The sequence below is a fragment of the Grammomys surdaster genome, unplaced genomic scaffold (assembly GCF_004785775.1).
Source record: "Grammomys surdaster isolate TR1022 unplaced genomic scaffold, NIH_TR_1.0 125793, whole genome shotgun sequence".
NCBI lineage: Eukaryota > Metazoa > Chordata > Mammalia > Rodentia > Muridae > Grammomys > Grammomys surdaster.
The window spans coordinates 981,870-998,749 of NW_021620624.1; the positions used below are offsets into that span (position 1 = coordinate 981,870).

General features: G+C 43.7%; 2 protein-coding genes and 1 pseudogene across 4 annotated transcripts in view; 2 read left to right on the forward strand and 1 right to left on the reverse strand.

Annotated features, from left to right (window-relative positions):
• Art3 (ADP-ribosyltransferase 3) overlaps positions 1-16,880 on the forward strand; it is an 83,523-nt gene that overhangs the window by 28,984 nt on the left and 37,659 nt on the right. Inside the window, exon 1 of one of the 3 annotated variants that reach the window (XM_028789154.1) lies at positions 11,168-11,199. The exons of the other annotated variants lie outside the window; for them this stretch is intronic. The gene's annotated coding sequence lies outside the window, so the exon portion shown is untranslated. Of the gene's footprint in view, positions 1-11,167; positions 11,200-16,880 lie in introns of those variants that run through there. 3 annotated transcript variants of the gene reach the window in all.
• On the reverse strand, positions 1,290-3,799 carry Cxcl11 (C-X-C motif chemokine ligand 11). Its single transcript, XM_028789157.1, has 4 exons — positions 3,702-3,799; positions 2,268-2,394; positions 2,103-2,175; positions 1,290-1,861 (listed from the first exon to the last, which is right to left on the reverse strand). Exons 1-4 carry the CDS (start codon positions 3,760-3,762, stop codon positions 1,820-1,822), a joined length of 303 nt encoding a protein of 100 aa, XP_028644990.1. The 5' UTR covers positions 3,763-3,799; the 3' UTR covers positions 1,290-1,819.
• On the forward strand, positions 4,080-6,269 carry LOC114640261 (annotated as a pseudogene).

Below are 16,880 nucleotides of genomic sequence, written 5' to 3' on the forward strand. Positions count from 1 at the left end.
AAGAGAAGAGAAGAGAAGAGAAGAGAAGAGAAGAGAAGAGAAGAGAAGAGAAGAGAAGAGAAGAGAAGAGAAGAGAAGAGAAGAGAAGAGAAGAGAAGAGAAGAGAGAAGAGAGAAGAGAGAAGTAGAGGCCGGTGGAGTTTAGACAGAATATTACTAACAGTCGTGACAATTTGTAATGAAGCATGGGAAGACACAGCTACACTTTGGCCTTGTGTTGAATTTTGAATTGAGTTTGGTTGTTGTGGATCTAGAGGTCCTGTGTTGTTGCCAGATTGTTTGTTTGTTTGTTTTAGTTACTCCACGTTTGGATGTGTCGTGTTTATGCAGCTATGGACTGACAGTCACAATTGGAAAATGAACACACACAAGGGAGCTGGGTAGAAGGCACCAGACAAAGTCAAGCCGGGTGTCAGGGAGCTACTGGCAAGAGTGTCACTGTTGCTATTTCAGGTCTCCCTGTCAGTGTCTGTGTGTCACTGAGGTTCAAAGTCTGAGTACACACAGCCTGGCTGGGTCTTTGCTGTGTGTGACAGAAAATCTCCTTTCAGTTTTCCTTTTTGGCTCAGCTCAAAAAGTTACAACAGGAGAGATTTAACAAAGGTGCAGGGGGTGGTTGTGAAGCGACTACGAAGAATCCCTTTCAGCCCTAAATTGAATAGATTTCTTTATGACTACCGTTGAAGTCCATCCCTTTTTCTTTTCTTTTTGCTTTTTGTTTAACATTTGGGCATTTCTTTTTATTTTAAGATAGGGTTTCTCTGGGTAGCCCTGGCTGCTCTGAAAGACCAGTCTGGCCTGGACCCCCCAGAGATCCGCCTGCCTCTGCCCCCCAAGTACTGGGATTAAAGGCATGAAATATATTTCTAAAGAATTCTGCATGATGGCAAGTACCTGTGTACCTCTAAAAAAAACAAAAATAAACAAACAAACAAAAAACCCTAAAGGCATCTCAATGTCCAGAAAGCATGCAGTTGTTGATGATTTAATAAGAGTTATAGTGGCTTACTAGAGAAACACAGCTCTTATTCCTTTCAGGGAGAGACAGTGCCAGCCATCCCTACCATTCACAGTATGACAAAGGAAAGGAGCAAAGCACATGTTTGCTTAGTTTTCTCAACTATGAAGAGACTCACAGAAAAAAGACTGAAAGAAGTGCACAGATTTTTTTTTCAACATTTTTCGTTGGTGAGCAAAACCAATTTATTTTTTTTTTAATCTGTCCAGATTATTGTCACTGATAAAACAGATAAAACCAGATGTACAGGAAATACATGTCCTAACCCCTTTAGCACGCCTCAGTGGGAAGCCAGTGTGACTAACTCAGGAAACAGTAGTATTCCTAATAGTTTCTACAAGGCAGAAAATGTTTTCAGGGCACCTCATGAATGATAGTCTATTTAAATGAACAAACAAGATGATACATGGAAATGTCTTCCTAGATGTTCGTGCACCTCGTGATATTTCGGGAAAGGAATGTTTATTTGCATGAAAAATTCTTTGAGGAATGTTTTCCTACACACATAAATACTTTTGAATCCAGCATTGGGCTGGACTCCAGTAACAATGCGTCCATTGTAACCACAGAAGGTAACACGGAGTGTACACACATAACACGTGACTCTTAGAGATAAATATTTTCATAACCAAGCAGAACAGTTTAGACGTATCAGACCTCCTAGAAAGTTCTGCAACTTTTATGGATGCATATTCCAAGACAGGAGAGGGTTGGGTTCCTGGCGCAGAGTTCGTGTTGGAAGAGCTCAAAGTCAGAAGCTCCCAGGATGCTCGTCCGCCCCTCCCCTTTTTTTTCCAGGATGTCACACGTTCTGACGCTTTAAAAAATTCTTTTTTTCTATTGTCTGTAATGAGAAAATGGAGAGTTTTACTTAGTGGGTTGTTTCATTTCCTCAGTGATTAAGAGCTGAACTGTAAAAACAGTGGTGGGGAAAGGATGTTGCCAGGTTTAACCCAGGACCCCTTAACTGTGTGCTTCATGCGGATTCTGTTAGGATGGAAACGGGGTCTTCCCGCAGTCACCTGTTCTGTGTTCCAGCGCTCTCGTGGGTAAAGCACATCCGACCTGGCTGTCTGGCAACCTACCTGCATTATGAGGCGAGCTTGCTTGGATCTGGGGTCCAGGCACCTTTGTCCTTTATGAGCCTTCAGGGTAACACTGGTAAGGGAGACACAAAATAGTCTTAAACTTTCGTGGGAAAACATCAACAAAACAAAAACACCCACACCTTTGTCACCTCCAGCACATACATCACTTCAACTTTGTCACAGCCGTTACTCGGGTAAATGACGGAAGCTTTCTCGATCGCTGCCATTTTGACTGCTTTCACTCCGGGGCCGATGCAAAGACAGCGCCCCCCTTTGAACATAACGAAGCCTGGAACAGACCCCAGCATTGGTTAGTCGGGGCTGTGGAGTGGGTGGCAGACACATTTCTGTTAAATCTCATCTGTGCAGCTTGAAATTAAGTTTTTGAATCTCCCTATCTTATTTCCCTCTGCATTAGGCTAATTTGCTGTATCCTTGATTATTTCATTCCTTAATTTTTGTTAATTATTTAATGTAGGTTGCAGACAGGATTTGCTTGCTATTTGGACCAGGTTTACCTCCAGTCGCCACAAAGTCCAGGATGACCTTGAACTTGAAGCACTCACTACCTAGCAGGCCCCATATCTTGGCATTATTCTACCTCAGCTCAGCCTCCCAAGTGCTGAAGTTATATTACAGTATGAGTATTCCACTAGCCCAGCACTTGATTACTTTATATAACACCTACACAGTATACAGCAACCCAGAGAACAAAGTGGCTATTTTCTTCTGTATTTATTTTGAATTATTTTATGACTGACTGAATGGGTATACAAGTATAGTTCACAGTCGCTGGTGATCTGTTCTTTACTAAATGAGCAAATAGTTAATAATTCTTTTGATCTTTATCTTTCCGGGTTCAAATTCTAGATTAAGACCAAGTATCATAAACCAGAGTTGAAACTGTCTTCCACAGTTGAAACTGTCTTTGAGAGCTTCCAGATGCTCCCAAGGAAACCACAAAGATTTGTTCTTTCATAAGAGCAGCAAGAGTTCTAAAAATGGCTTGGTGTGCCACATTAACTTCATGTGTTCATTAGCCCGGGTCTGCTGTGATAAGTGCATAAGAACCCTCAGGCCACAGGAGCCACAGTTCCAGGTTCAGTCATGGGACATGTTGATAGTGCTTCTACTTAGAAACAGTATTCTTTGGGGAAGGCTTATGGAGAGTTGTCAGTGTCCACACTACCTTGAAATCACTCTTGCCCTCAAGTGACACATTGATCAAACACGTAGGACATTTTTATGACCATTGCCCCAGAGAGAAATTTCCTTTTCTCTATTCTGAAAGTATTGGTCATAATAAATTAGCAGTCTCATGGTTAAAACATTATTTTTTTCCAGGATACCAACATAATGCCACATAAGATTCTCTGAACAGACATTGAGGGCCAAAGGCTTTTGCTAGATAATTGTCAGAAAATTAAGAAATCCATAAAATAATCATTTTCTTGAAAGATTTCCAACATTTGCTGCCATTGGTAGAACTTCTAATATGTGGAGTTAAGTAAATTTAGAACACTGTATATTTTAGAGAAAAGACGTTTGAAAAGTAACATAAGGAGCAGAGACTCAGAAGCAAAGGATTCTGTATACCTTGAGTGGTTGCAGCCCAGACGATCACAGCCAGGGCTATGGCTGTGCCCTTCCTGTTCATCTCAGCGCTGCAGGCTCTCCTCCTCAGCTTTGATGATCTTTCTTTGCAGAGAGCAGTAGGAAGGCTGAACCTGAGGACTCTCAGGAGCATTTATAGACCAGCCATCCTCATGCAGAATCAGGAATTTCCCTTCTTGACTCATGCAGCTTTCTAGCCTCCTGGAGTTTCTGTTTTGTCCTTAAGTCAGTGCTTGTGTGTGTCCCTGTCTGCTGGAGTTAAGAAGCCATTGGAAGGTGAAAGTACTCAGGAGCTAGAGTACTGTATGCACAGTAGCTCACCACAGGGGAAGCTGCTCCTGCAGGTGCCTTTTCCTAGAAATGCCTTTGATTGTATAGTGATTCTGGGCAGTGAGTCCCGCAGACTCAGGAAGACCTTCCTGGTTCCAGGCAGCTCATCCTGCTTCCTTCACATAACCACACAAAAGAACATTGGGATAAGACATATATTATACATACCAGGTGACCTTCAGCTATCTTTCCTTTTTTTCTTTTTTTTTCTTTTTTTCTTTTTTTGCTTCCAATTTCATGTCTGAAATACTCTCCCTATACCTGTGCATTGCATCTATTTTTTTTTATTTTAATGCTTTTTCTTTCTTTTTTAAAAAAGGCATCTCTTATTTGCACTAAGTTGTATGTCTGTATACATTCTATTAAGGACTATAAAAACAAAATCACTGGCATTCCAACCTTGAGTGCTCATTTGTGCTCCTAGCTTTGGGCAGCTGACCCAGCGCAGACTGTCATTGCTGACAGCTCAGAACCCGCTGCGTCTCTTGACTTGTGGAGATGTTGAAGGAAAGTTTGATGTTCTGTTGACTAGAGTTCAGACAATCGAGAAGAATTGATTGGGAATTTTGACCTACTCTTGTGTGTAGGAATTTTTTGTTTGTTTGTTTCTACCCGAGATGCTGAGTAGGAGAAGTTTCAGACTGGCAACAAGCAAGCTCCTGTGCAGACATACATGCTTGATGTTGATAACTAAGAAACAGTAAATTATTTCCAAGGTATCGATGGGTGTGAATTACGCTGTAAACATCACTTACCTGGGTCGAAAAGGTGTCACCTTCGCTGGAAGCTCAGGGCTGCAGATTGTATACCCCAGTAGGACAGGATCCTTAGCTTAACCAGTCCTAGGGTACACTTTTAGTCCCAAGGATATACCTTCCCTGGGAACAAGACTGTGTTCCACATCCCAGTTTAAGGATGTTGATATCTTGCCCATGTCCCCATGACCCAAGTATGTGGAGTCCTCTGGAATTCCTCTGGAGAAGTAGATACCAAAAATTGAGTCTCTGCTTTAGTCCCTGGCCTTGACTCAACCTTGAAACCAAAGTTTCATTTTGCTGCTTTGGAAAATTCGTATAACGAGAGACTTCCATACCGGAAAGCATGTTGCTCTACAAGAAGGTGTGGGGCATACCACTTGCTTCGTAGCACTGGCCAATGTTGGAAATCCAGAAAAGGAAAAGGATCTTTATGCATTCGGTACTGGTCCTGTGAAGCCGATGGCCGTAGCAGAGCTGGTAAGGCGGCCTCTGGATGTCCCTGAGAACCTTTACGGCAAATCTGGGAAGCAAGCAGCTGTAGCAAATCTCTGCCCCTGAGGAAGAACCAGCCTGTCAATCTGTTCGATTTGAATGAAAAGCAGGTAAGAAAATGTCATCCACAGGAAGAGATGACAAGCCTCCTCCAGGACTTTGTTGGCTTTGCTCTGCCAGCTGTGACATGGAAAGCGTTTGGTGGTCATCATTGGCACACTACCTCGCCCTGGCCAAAGGAGGCTTCTTTGATGACCATGTACCCATCCTGCCCATTGGACACCACCAGTCAGTGTCAGAGCTTTTGGCAGAGGTGGCTGAAGACATGGTGAAGTATAAGGTTACTCTGAAACGCTTCTTTAAGAGTCAAGAAATTGTAAGAACTATCACCTCCAGCTTCTGGTCATTCTTGTGCCCCTCAGCTGCTGTGTGACAGATGACATTGAAGATGCCTTCATCTCACCCAGGAGCAACAGATAGAGCTGTTGGAATTGCAGAGCCCTCAGACATCAAACAAGATTGCCCAGTCGGGAGCAGAGTATTTTTATGTTGAACTTGACATAGTAGAAAAACTTTTCCACAGAATTAAAAAGAGGAATCCTTTGCAAATTGGAAGGGAGGTCCTGGCCAGAGAAGCTATTCTCAACATTCCTGATGAGGCTGACAGGAGGCAGTGTCAAACCAGTAAGGACAAGGAGGAGGCCGCAGCTTGCAACTTCCAGAAAGACTTTGAGACCTTTGACTTCACTCTGGACTACTAGCCAGAGGGAAGGGCACACCACAGTCACACTGATGGCACAGGAGATTGTTCCAGTGTGTTCTTAAAGTGAAATCACCATGTCCAGTGGGGGCTGCCTCCCTGCCTCTTTTCAGTGTTTCCCATGGACCCACCGGCAGCAGGAGGCTTAGGAAGGAGCATTTTATAAGAAGTCTTTCTGCGATGCAATGTTTGTTAATGATGTGTATTTCTGTTTCCCTACTTTCTCATGAACTTTTAAACCTTTGTGATTGGGTGTGTTAGCTAATGCCCATGATCTCAGAAACTGGGGAGTTATGGCAGGAGGATTGCTGTGAGTTCCAGGACAGTCTGGGCTATGGTGTGAGACCCCTTCACCTCCTCACCATCGCCCTCCCAAAAATGCAAAAATAATGTTCCCCAAATCTTGGAAATAATAAAAAGGGAACCCTTTTCTAAGATTGAAACAGTACATATCATTCATTGTCTCTTGCTCCTCTTAAGTTTTCTGAATTTGTTTTAAGTGTGTCACTTATACAAAAACTAGCGAGTTCAAATCTAGGGCATTTAAAAAAAAAAACTTTAGGCTGCTGCTGGTGGTTGTGGTGATGGTGCATACCTTTAATCCCAACACTCAGGAGGTATAGAGAGGCAGGCACTCCCTAGAAGTGGAGGGGCTGTGCCCACCATATGCATATGGCCATGTCTGCTTTCTCTTAGAGCACAGTGTAAATGCCAAGGAAGGTTTCTCTCCACCTTCAACTTCAGGTCCTCAGACAATAGATGTGAAAGCAGGGCGAGCCAAGGCAGGAGCCTTTCTTACCCAATTTCCAGCAGCTAAGGAAAAGCCCAGCCTAAGGGTGGGCAGGTGTTCTCTCCCCGGCTTCCTGTCAGTAATCCAGTTTCCTGGAAAGCGCCACCCCTTTACCTAGGTTCAACAAATGTTCATTAATGTTCAAATGTATTTGGCAGCCCTGGCATTCTTACACCAGATTCCTTCTCGTGCCCTGCAGACTTCCTAACCTTTGGCCTTGAGCATAGGATTTCTGTTTGCTCTGCAGACATGTGGAGGAGGAGGGTTTGGTAGGAAGGTCTTTAGGATTGGTTTGGACTTGCTCCCAGCCAGGCAATCTGTAGTGTCACATGAGAAGAAACTTCTTTTGGAATATCCACAGAGCCCCTGATCTGTGTAAATTTTGGTGTGTCTGACCAGGAGTGTCCCATTCATCTCCTGTTTTGGGCCCTTTAAATCACCATATCTTATCTTCATGGTTTTTTGTTTTGTTTGGTTTGGTTTGGTTTTTTGGTTTTTTGGTTTTTGGAGACAGGGTTTCTCCTGTCTCCCTGACTGTCCTGGAACTCACTCTGTAGACTAGGTGGGCCTTGAACTCAGAAATCCACCTGCCTCTGCCTCCCAAGTGCTGTGATTAAATGTGTGCGCCACCACCGCCCAGCGAGCAGTTTGTTCTCTTAACCACTGAGCCATCCCTCCAGCCTCCTAAATTTCATATTCCGTCCTTCCAGGGCTATTGGCTTCCTTAGTTGTTATTTCTCAAGTTGGACTATTCCCCGTTTTATATTCCAGGTCCACCTACTCGAAGTTTCCCATTGAACTGAAAGGAATATCCCAGGAAATGAGTCTAGTTTCCGCCTTTAAAAAAAAAAAAGTATTATCTGTGTGGTCTGCTGAGCTTCCTGTTCCTGTAGTAAAGCACTGTGACCGGAAGCAACCTGGGAAGAAAAGGGCTTATTTCAGCTCACAGGTCACAGTCTGTTCACTCCCGGAAGCCAGGGCAGGAACTCAAGCAGGACCTGAGGCAGAGACCGTGGAAGGATGCTGCTTCTCCTCTCCACTGGCCCGCTTCTGCATCCCACAACTACCTGCCTGAGGAATAGTTCTGCCCACAGTGGGCTGAGCCCTCCTCACATGAGTCAGAAAGAACCACAAGCCAGTCTGATGGATGCAGTTCTTCAGTTGAGGTTTCCTCTTACCAGGTCACACTAGGTAGTGTCAAGTTGACAATAAAAACCTAACCACATAGTATGATCCATTTGAACCTTTAGTAATGCTTCCAAATGATTGTTGACTTTAAAATGCTGGGGCTGAGGGTGTAGCTCAGGGGTAAAGCACTTGTCTAGTGTATCTGTAGGCTCTATGATTGAGTCCTAAAATTCCCAGCATAGTTTTCAAATCTAAAGAGATTGATGCAGGTCATCTAAGTATAATGTTAACTCTTCTTTCGATGCGTTTCAGAAATGTGCAATCACTCCCCCACCGAATGTTAATGTCACCAAGGTCTTTTCCTCAGTTCAGTTGCAAGGAGTGGACTAGAAATGGAAACTCTAATATTTCCTTTTATTAGAAATCAGCATGACGTAACAGGATCCTGTTTGAGGTTTATAGAAGACAGATGACTCACTCCTATGGGAAAGATTGCCAGAAGTCCAAAATAACATGCCCGGGCTGAAGACAGTGATAGCCAAACCCAGAGCCGTTAACTATGGTAGTCCAGCACCTGCTGTTCTTTCATATAACAATGCAGTTGTTTTAGAGAGCTATTAGTGAATTTATTTTTGTTGTTAACACATTAACACTGTGATTTCTTTATATTAAAATACTGACCAGTCAGGAAAAAAATCTATATACTGTGTTCAAAGTGTCTGTCAGACTCCGAGTAAGACCACAATGAAGGAAACAAATAGAAACTAGAAATAAATCATATAAACAGAAAAATCCACTAAAACACAGAGAAAATTATGCATTTTCTTGTTGCCAAAAAGAGCCCCAGCATGAGGATGATTTCTGAACACGGGTATTTCTGAACTTAAGCTTAATCTTCTGGTAATTTGACATAAGAAAATGTTTTCAAGCCGGGCAGTGGTGGCGCACGCCTTTAATCCCAGCACTTGGGAGGCAGAGGCAGGCGGATTTCTGAGTTCGAGGCCAGCCTGGTCTACAGAGTGAGTTCCAGGACAGCCAGGGCTAAACAGAGAAACCCTGTCTTGAAAAACCAAAAAAAAAACAAAAAAAAAAAAAAAAAAAAAAAAATGTTTTCAAAAACTGTATTCTGCTTATACTGTCTGGTATCTGAAATAGATCTATCGGGGTCACATTTTATAAGCACCACTTGGTGTTTGATATGTGCTGTTCCAGACATAACAGCATGAGGCATGCACACAGAAACGAGGGGCAGTTTCGGTTGTCCCCACTGTCTGACTGGCCTGCCTGTGCTTGAGAGAACCGTTATGAGTCACGTGTCCTGCCTTGCCAGCATCCCAGAAGGGATGGAGTCCGAACTGTGGCTCAGCTCACACACACAGTGCCAGAGTCTGTGCTGAACTCCTGATGCTAAAGGGAGGCAGGCCCTTTATTGTCTGAGTGGGAGAGAGAGAGAGAGACAGCTTTTAGCTTCCAGTGATCGGAGATTGAAAAGCTGCGTATGTTGTGTATATGCATGTTCACATGTCACCGGGTGCACATATGCATGCATATGGAGGCATGGAGTTGATGTTGTGTGTCTTCCTGGACTGCTCCATTTTATTGGTTGAGGCATGTTCTCTTGCTGAACCCAGAGCTTGTCAATTTCAGCTACTTTAGTTACTCAGCTTCCCCTAGGGATGCCCTGAGGGTGCTGCAGCACTGGGCCTATGGGAGCTCGGTCCTGTCTGCCTGGCTTCTGTGTGGGCTCTGGGATGTGGGGTCCAGTCCTCAACCTTACCAGGCAAACATTTGATGCATTGAGCCGTCACCTTGGCTTCTGATAAACATTGTTGGATCTACTGTACTAGTTCATGCTGGTCTGGTGTCAGCTATCTCCAGCTTGTTCCTGCCCTTAATAGACTCTTATTAGCTGGGTTAAATCTACTGTTTATTTTGCTCTGTTAAGCTGTGAGTGTTTTTTAACTTTATGTTTTCTTTTCTTCTTTTTTTTAAAAAGAATTATTTATTTATTTATTTTATGTGTATGAGTACACTGTAGCTGTCATCAGACACACCAGTAGAGGGCATCAGATTCCATTACAGATGGTTGTGAGCCACCGTGTGGTTGCTGGGAATTGAACTCAGGACCTCTGGAAGAGCAGTCAATGCTCTTAACTGCTGAGCCATCTCTCCAGCCCTAAACTTGATGTTTTCATTGCTTTTGGAAATTGATTTGAGTTTGAGCTACAAAAACTCTCAGTTTGAGCTGAATATTTCTTTACCTTTTTAGAAGAAAAATTATCAGATATAATGGTGCTCATTGTTTGCTTTTTTTAAACCCAGAAAAGCACAGTACATCAACATTATTTTAGGTATGACCAAACTCATTTTTCTTGGAATGTTACTTTTTATGAAATCCACTGCCAGGCTAACCATATTAGTACATAATTAGCCCATGCCAAAGCTGTTCACTTATTTTATTTTGAAAATGCATTTTTAAGTAATTGTGAAAGAAAGAGAAGGACATGAGTTTAAAGACTAATTAATTTGGAGTTTTAGGTAAATTCAAAAGACAATATGCCAAAACTCAGAACACAGGGCTGGAGTCATGGAGCAGTGGTTAAGAGCACTGGCTTTTCTTGCTGAACCAAGGACTCGGGTTTAATTCCCAGCACCTCCATGGTGACTCAACCATCTCTGACTCCAGTCCCATCCCCGCTTCTGGTCTCTGCGGGCACCAGGCACATATGTGATACATGCAGGCACATTTGCATTCTGTAACCTTCCTGGCTAGACTGCCCCTCGTTTCTGTGTCCTCTGCGCTCCTCAGGGAGTCTCTTGCTGTCTCTTGCATGTATTTGAGCCAGGAACAGTATGTAGTACAAAACAACTTCAGTGTCGCCATAAGCTTCAGAAAGAGCATTCTCCTCCCAACAAAGGCGGCTCTATGCAGGGCCTTCTGTTGGCCACCCAGAACGGAATATGACTGCTAGGGCGATGCCGATGTTCATGTTAATTTTCCAAGCTGGGAAACAGCATGGCTATTGTTAGGGACCAGAAGCACGCGAGAGAGTAGCAGTGAGAAGCATTACAAACAACTCGTGGGTTCAGGAACAGGGCAGCCTTGGCAGGGGAGAGGGTCGGGGAAGCAGATGTGGGTGACACCACTCCTGGTCTAGCTGGAGGGTCTTGCTTCAAGGGACAAGTTCTGCACAGGATCATGAGAAGAGCAATGTGTGCAAGGTATGATGCTGCATTGGACTTCCTGGTTCTTTAGTAGGCTCTGACTCAAATAACCAGTTACAGGGAGAGTTCTGCTACATGCGGTTTTCCAGTTTGAACTAAAGGTTAACTAGAACTCTTTAACCTAAGAGATCTACTCAGAAATGTATCAAAGGAGTTTGGAAGGACATTGTTGTGATTGTGATATTCTATTATATTCAACTTAACTGACTTTTGCATTCGAGACAAGAATAACTTTTTAAATACTTAGAGAAGCTATGAGTTTAGTGGATTTTTAAATTGAGTATATTTCTTTTAAAATAAAGTAAATCAAAAAGTCCTGTCATTCCCCTGCTTCCTGTTCTGCCCGAGACCCACGCTTTGTTTTCTTCCTGTGGTCCCAGCTTCCTAGCTCTTGCTTTTAATGCCTAGAGAAGTGAGTAATGAAGGCGTGGCGAGAGAACGCTTTCCCTCCAGGTGTGCTGCCCACCTCTGACCTTGCATCTGTACCTGTTGGTGGCTCAGTAGCAAGGCAGGTGGATAGCGACCCAGGTCATGGCTGTTGCTTGTTTACTGTCTGCAGTGTGCCATAGAGTGAATGCCGTGTCTCCAGTTCCACAGTATTTCAGTAAGAAAAACCACATTTTCTTTTTAAAGAAGAAAACAAGGGTCCAAACATGTGTGTAATGCTGTCTTAGCCACTTAAAACTGCTTACAAGAAGTAGGGTCGGTAGCAGAGGTGAACAGCACAGGAGAATCCCTTCCTTCTCCGTTACAATAGGAAGGAAGGGAGACCTCTAAGGCCTGGCCATAACTCAAATACCAAGGCCTCCCCGACAAAGGAAGGTTAGAGCAGGAGGCTGAGTGTAGTCTCTGTTGGTCACGTTTACCTTCTGTGTCTCCATCTTGATCAGCAGTAGCAACTCTCAGAACAGCCAGTGCACAGCTCACAGACAAGGGAAAAGGTGACAGAGCACCTTTGGCTGAGATGGACAGGAGCTGATGTCAGTGAGCCATGGCTGATGTTTAATGCAGCAGGAATCTGTACCAGATGGAGGCCAAGCGACCTTCCATAGCCAGTGGGGGAGAAGCAGACAAGGGGCAAAGAAACCGCTTTCCCTTTAGCCCACTGTGGTTCCACTGGCCACTTTAATTTTAAGTCCTTTATTAGAGCCCCAGCCACCCTAGGTATTAACTCTTCCTTCATCCCAGCCCCCCCCTCATCTCTAGAACCTTTAGAGTTTATACTAAAAATATAATTATAAAATGGGAGGATCCCTGGGATCAGCACAGCACACCAAGTTCTGTAAGGGCTATCCAGGTAGGGATAGATTTTCACTTCTTGATGCAGGGTTTTCCCCCATATCTAAATAATGTGCATGATTCCTAACTCTGGAAAGCCATGAGGCCTGTAAACCTGTCTTAAAACCAGGGGCTCCGAAATAGTTCTCAAGATAGAAATTGGGGACAAGAGGAAGAGAAAGGAGTAGCAGGCTTTGTGAACAGGACGTTTCCAGACCTGGAGGTTGATAATGTTACTGTTTAATAGAAGCAGAAAATCACGAGTGGAGAGACCAGGAAGAGACACAGGTGTTCTTGCTCATCAAACTGAGAGGAGGGTGAGTAAATGCAGTTTTGACATCTCAGGTTGAGACCTAGAGGCTAGCTGGCTAGAATAGTTGCCTCACAGTGGTGGCCCCCACTTGTCAGTGGTACCTAATTCAAATTTCATTTGAAAACTCAGTCTTTTCTACTCATTTTTTCTCATAATCACTAGAATGTTTATTTCAAAATCACTGTGAGGTACGTACATCAGGCAACCTGGTATCTCTAGCCCCCAGTGCTGGAGCGGTAGAGACAATAGATCCCTGAGCTCACTGCCTGGCCAGTCCAGGTAAACTGCTGAGCTGCAGACCAGGATCAGTGGGAACACTTATCTCAGAAAGCCAGATGGGAGTGAGTGAAGACACCAGACATCACACACGTGCTCACACATCCACACGTGAATGCATCCACCACAGAAACACCTGCGTAAAAGATCATTTGTACATAATTTAAAATAGTTATGTGTCCAAATAGCTCAGTTGTAGAATCATGAGACTCTTAAAAAGTAGAAGGGAGGGAGGGAGGGAAGAAAACAGGCCATAGAGATGGCTCAGTAGGTAAAGCAGTTGGCCTAAGTACATGAGTAGTGCTCCTTTGTAACCTGAGTGCTCCCACATTGACATTAGAGGCTGAGGCAGGAGAATCCCTTGACTCTCACTAACCCGCTTGCCTGGACTACACACTGAACAGCAAGACGTCCTGTCTCAAACATGGTGGAGAGCAAGGAGGTGGACAAGGGACTGCCCTCCGTGTGTGCTGTGGAGTCTGTGTGTCTGCACTCACGTGAACACGCCTGTGCACGTGTTCATTATCATGTACACAACACATGCACTCAGATGAAAATGTAGAGGTGATGCTTCTAAAACGAATCAAACGGTGTTTTATAGAACATCCTCCGGTGATCCTTCTCTGACATCCTCCCAGAAGACGTTTGTTTTTGGCAAGAGAATTATGAAACGATGTTTTCTTCTAAGTGTTATATCGAGCGTTGTGATTTTGAATGACTTACTGATAATACTTTGATCATCTTACTAAGGTCATATCTGTCAGGAAGGATTGTTTCACGTAGGAGTAGACTGAGGAGCTACTAAATAGAATGCGAGTCCTGGGTCAGAGCCTAGAAAAGGACATTAGTGTCAAATTTGGTCTGAAGTTTACTTAGTGATGTGGTACCGTTATTCATTCCCTACTTTGGGGAATTGTATCATGGTTATAAGGGATGTTAAAAGGGAGGAAGTGAGGGGACAGGGACCTTCTTTGCACCTTTCCTTTTTAAAAAAACAATTTTCTTTTGTCTAAAATTAACTCAATAAAAGTTTTAAAAATATCATACATGATTGCATAGTGCTTATGATGAGCGTCAGTTTAAACTCAGAAACCTCAGAAAGAACTTTATATGACCCCAACGAGTGAAATCTGTGGAAATAGGATCAGCCTGCTCCGAGAGGGTGGTCCAGAGTCATTCAGACCTTGCATGACTTTAGAGGGAGGAGATGCCGAGGTCAAAGGAAATTCTAGAAGTTACCTGAAATAAAGTCGATCAGTGTGAAGCGCTCTCCTAACTTGATGCTGTGCACCACCAAGCCCCATGGGACTGGTTCCTAGAACATTCTCCAGGTGTTAAGCCCATGGTCCTGTGTGGCAGTTGCTTGGCCATGAGCTCTGTGAAGATGTTTGTGACTGGACATGCCTTGGTACCCAGGTCTTAAATCAGCATCTCTGTGTCATCTTCTTTTCAAAGTTTTTGCTAATTATTTTTTACGTGTATGGGTATTTTGACTACATGTATGACTGTGCACCAAGTGCACACCTAGTGCCTATAGAGTCCAGAAGAGTGCATAGAGACAGTTGTGAGCTGCCACGTTGGCGCTGGGAGTCAAAGCAAGATGTTCTGCAAGAACAGCAGTGCTTTCAACAGCTGAGGCATCTCTCTAGCCTCCCACCCCCGTGTCATTTTCTTATGCCCAGTTTAAGAGTTCACTTTCCCAGGCAGCCGCCTGATGTGCACAGAGGCCCCATCCTGGTCCTCTGATGCCCTTCCCTGCATTTCAGTTTGCAGTGTTCCCAAACCAATTGCATTGTCCCCATTTGATGTATGTGGGTACAGGAGAAAGACGTGTGTACAAACGCCACACAGTGATTGAGTGGTCACATGGCTAGAAAACATCTGGGCTAGGATCTGCATTTGGCCAATTTGTTGTTGTTTTTTCAGTTTAGTGCCCCAGCTGCATAGTTTAAAAACACACACAGCAAGACAGGGACATAGTGGTAAGGCATAGAGTTGGTATACTCTAAAGCAATGTGAAAATTCAGTAAAATCAACATTTGCTGTCACTTTTGAGAGAGCTTTGATGTCCATGCATGCCTTTCACCTGTATGTGTGTATGTGTGTGTGTATGTGTGTGTATGTGTGTGTATGTGTGTATGTATGTATGTATACGCGCGCGCACACACACACACACACACACACACACACACACACACACACATAAAACCTAACCAGGTCTGAAGGTACCAATCCCTGGGAAGTAGAGGCAGGGGAATCTCTATGAGTTAAAAGCCAACCAGGTGGTATGCACAGTGAGACCCTGTCTCAAACAAACAAACCAATGAACAAACAAAAGCAAAAACCCTGGAACACCGACCCTGTAAAATGTCTAAAATTGAAGAAGAAAAAAAAAGACATTTTGTGAATCGGCGTAGAGTGTCCCTTTGGGAGTCTGAGACACCCACAGAGCCGGTCTAGCTGGTGTGTGACATGGAATGTTTGGTACTCCAAGGATGAGTTAGATGGAAAGCTGCTAAGATGCATATATTAGCACTTGGAGACTTGATAACCGTCACCCTTTTAGGAATCAGTCACTGCCTATTCATTCGCAGGTTCAGATGTATTCATCTGGATCTTTCTGTTTTCTTGCGGCAGAAATACCCTAATTATTTAAGAGGTGAGAAAAGTAGAAGGGGTTTCCTATCTATACACAGAACACGAGATCGTACAGTCTGCTGCAGAAGCAGCTTACTGTTGCCTTCCTGTAGTTAAGGGCTTTTCTCCCTGTGTGTTGAGTTAAAATTTTAAACTAAAGCAACTTGTGGTTTAATTTGGGTTTTTTGTTGGTTTTGTGTGTTTTTAGTTGGTGGAGAGGGTGGGTATCGGGGTACATACTTGCTTAAGAACTTCAGAAGATCCTGGCTCTTTTAGTTTGACCTTCCCTCCCTCCCTCCTCCCTTTTTAAAAATCATAGTCCAGGCTGTGCTTCAAACTCATAATCCTCCTGCCTCAGCCTCCATAGCTGGTTTATGTTGTTGTTCATTTCATTTGCTTTGTTTTGCTTTTGAGACATGGCCTAACTGTGTAGCCCTGGCTGTCCTGGAATTCACTATGTAGACCAGGCAGGCCTTGAACTCACAGAGACTTGCGGAATGTTGGGGTTAACATGCAACCTCTCTCCTGGCCTGAGGTTTTGTTTTTTGTTCTTTTTAATATCTATACTTTTTTTTTTTTAAGATTCTTTCTTGGCCTTAACATTAAGAGTATCAGCTGAACCTTTCTTGGTTTTTAAGTACAAATCTGTAAGTGGCTTTTTTGCCTATCTGTTCTCAGTTCATTTTCCCACATGTAGATATCTCAAAAGACAAAGATGTGCAGTCCCTTGTCTGTCACTGAGCTGTCTGTCTGTCTGTTCAGGCTGCTCCAGATTGTATGGGCAGCTAAGTCAAAGAACTAAGTGACTTGAACTATCTAGAAAAGGAAATAGCAGCACTGAGTAGTGTTAAGGGCAGAAGTTTAGTTTAGAGAAAACACAGGCAAACTGCGTAAGACTCAGCTCTCAGGCTGGCACATGCTTGACTAAGAAATGAGGCCTTCAGAGTAAGTTAGCAATGGGATGGACACTAGACACATCACACTAGCCCAAAACGGAGGGGGGGGGGTTGTGGGTGCAGTGAGGTGCAAAAACTCCGTGAGTGTTAGTCGGTCCTTCAGGAATTAGAACTCATTTTCCTATAGATGCTAAAACGGTGACAGTCCACTTTGTGGGTCCTTTAAATCAGGAACCTTGCCTGTTAAGCCATACTTCCTCCTCATTTGCCCTATGTGG

Excerpts from the sequence above, each read along its gene's own strand:
- Cxcl11 (XM_028789157.1), bottom strand. The coding sequence starts at position 3,762 with ATGAACAGGAAGGGCACAGCCATAGCCCTGGCTGTGATCGTCTGGGCT. Across the intron at positions 2,395-3,701 it reads CTGGGCTGCAACCACTCAAG|GCTTCGTTATGTTCAAAGGG; the intron begins GTATACAGAATC and ends GGTCTGTTCCAG. Across the intron at positions 1,862-2,102 it reads AAGCTCGCCTCATAATGCAG|ACAATAGAAAAAAAGAATTT; the intron begins GTAGGTTGCCAG and ends TTCTCATTACAG.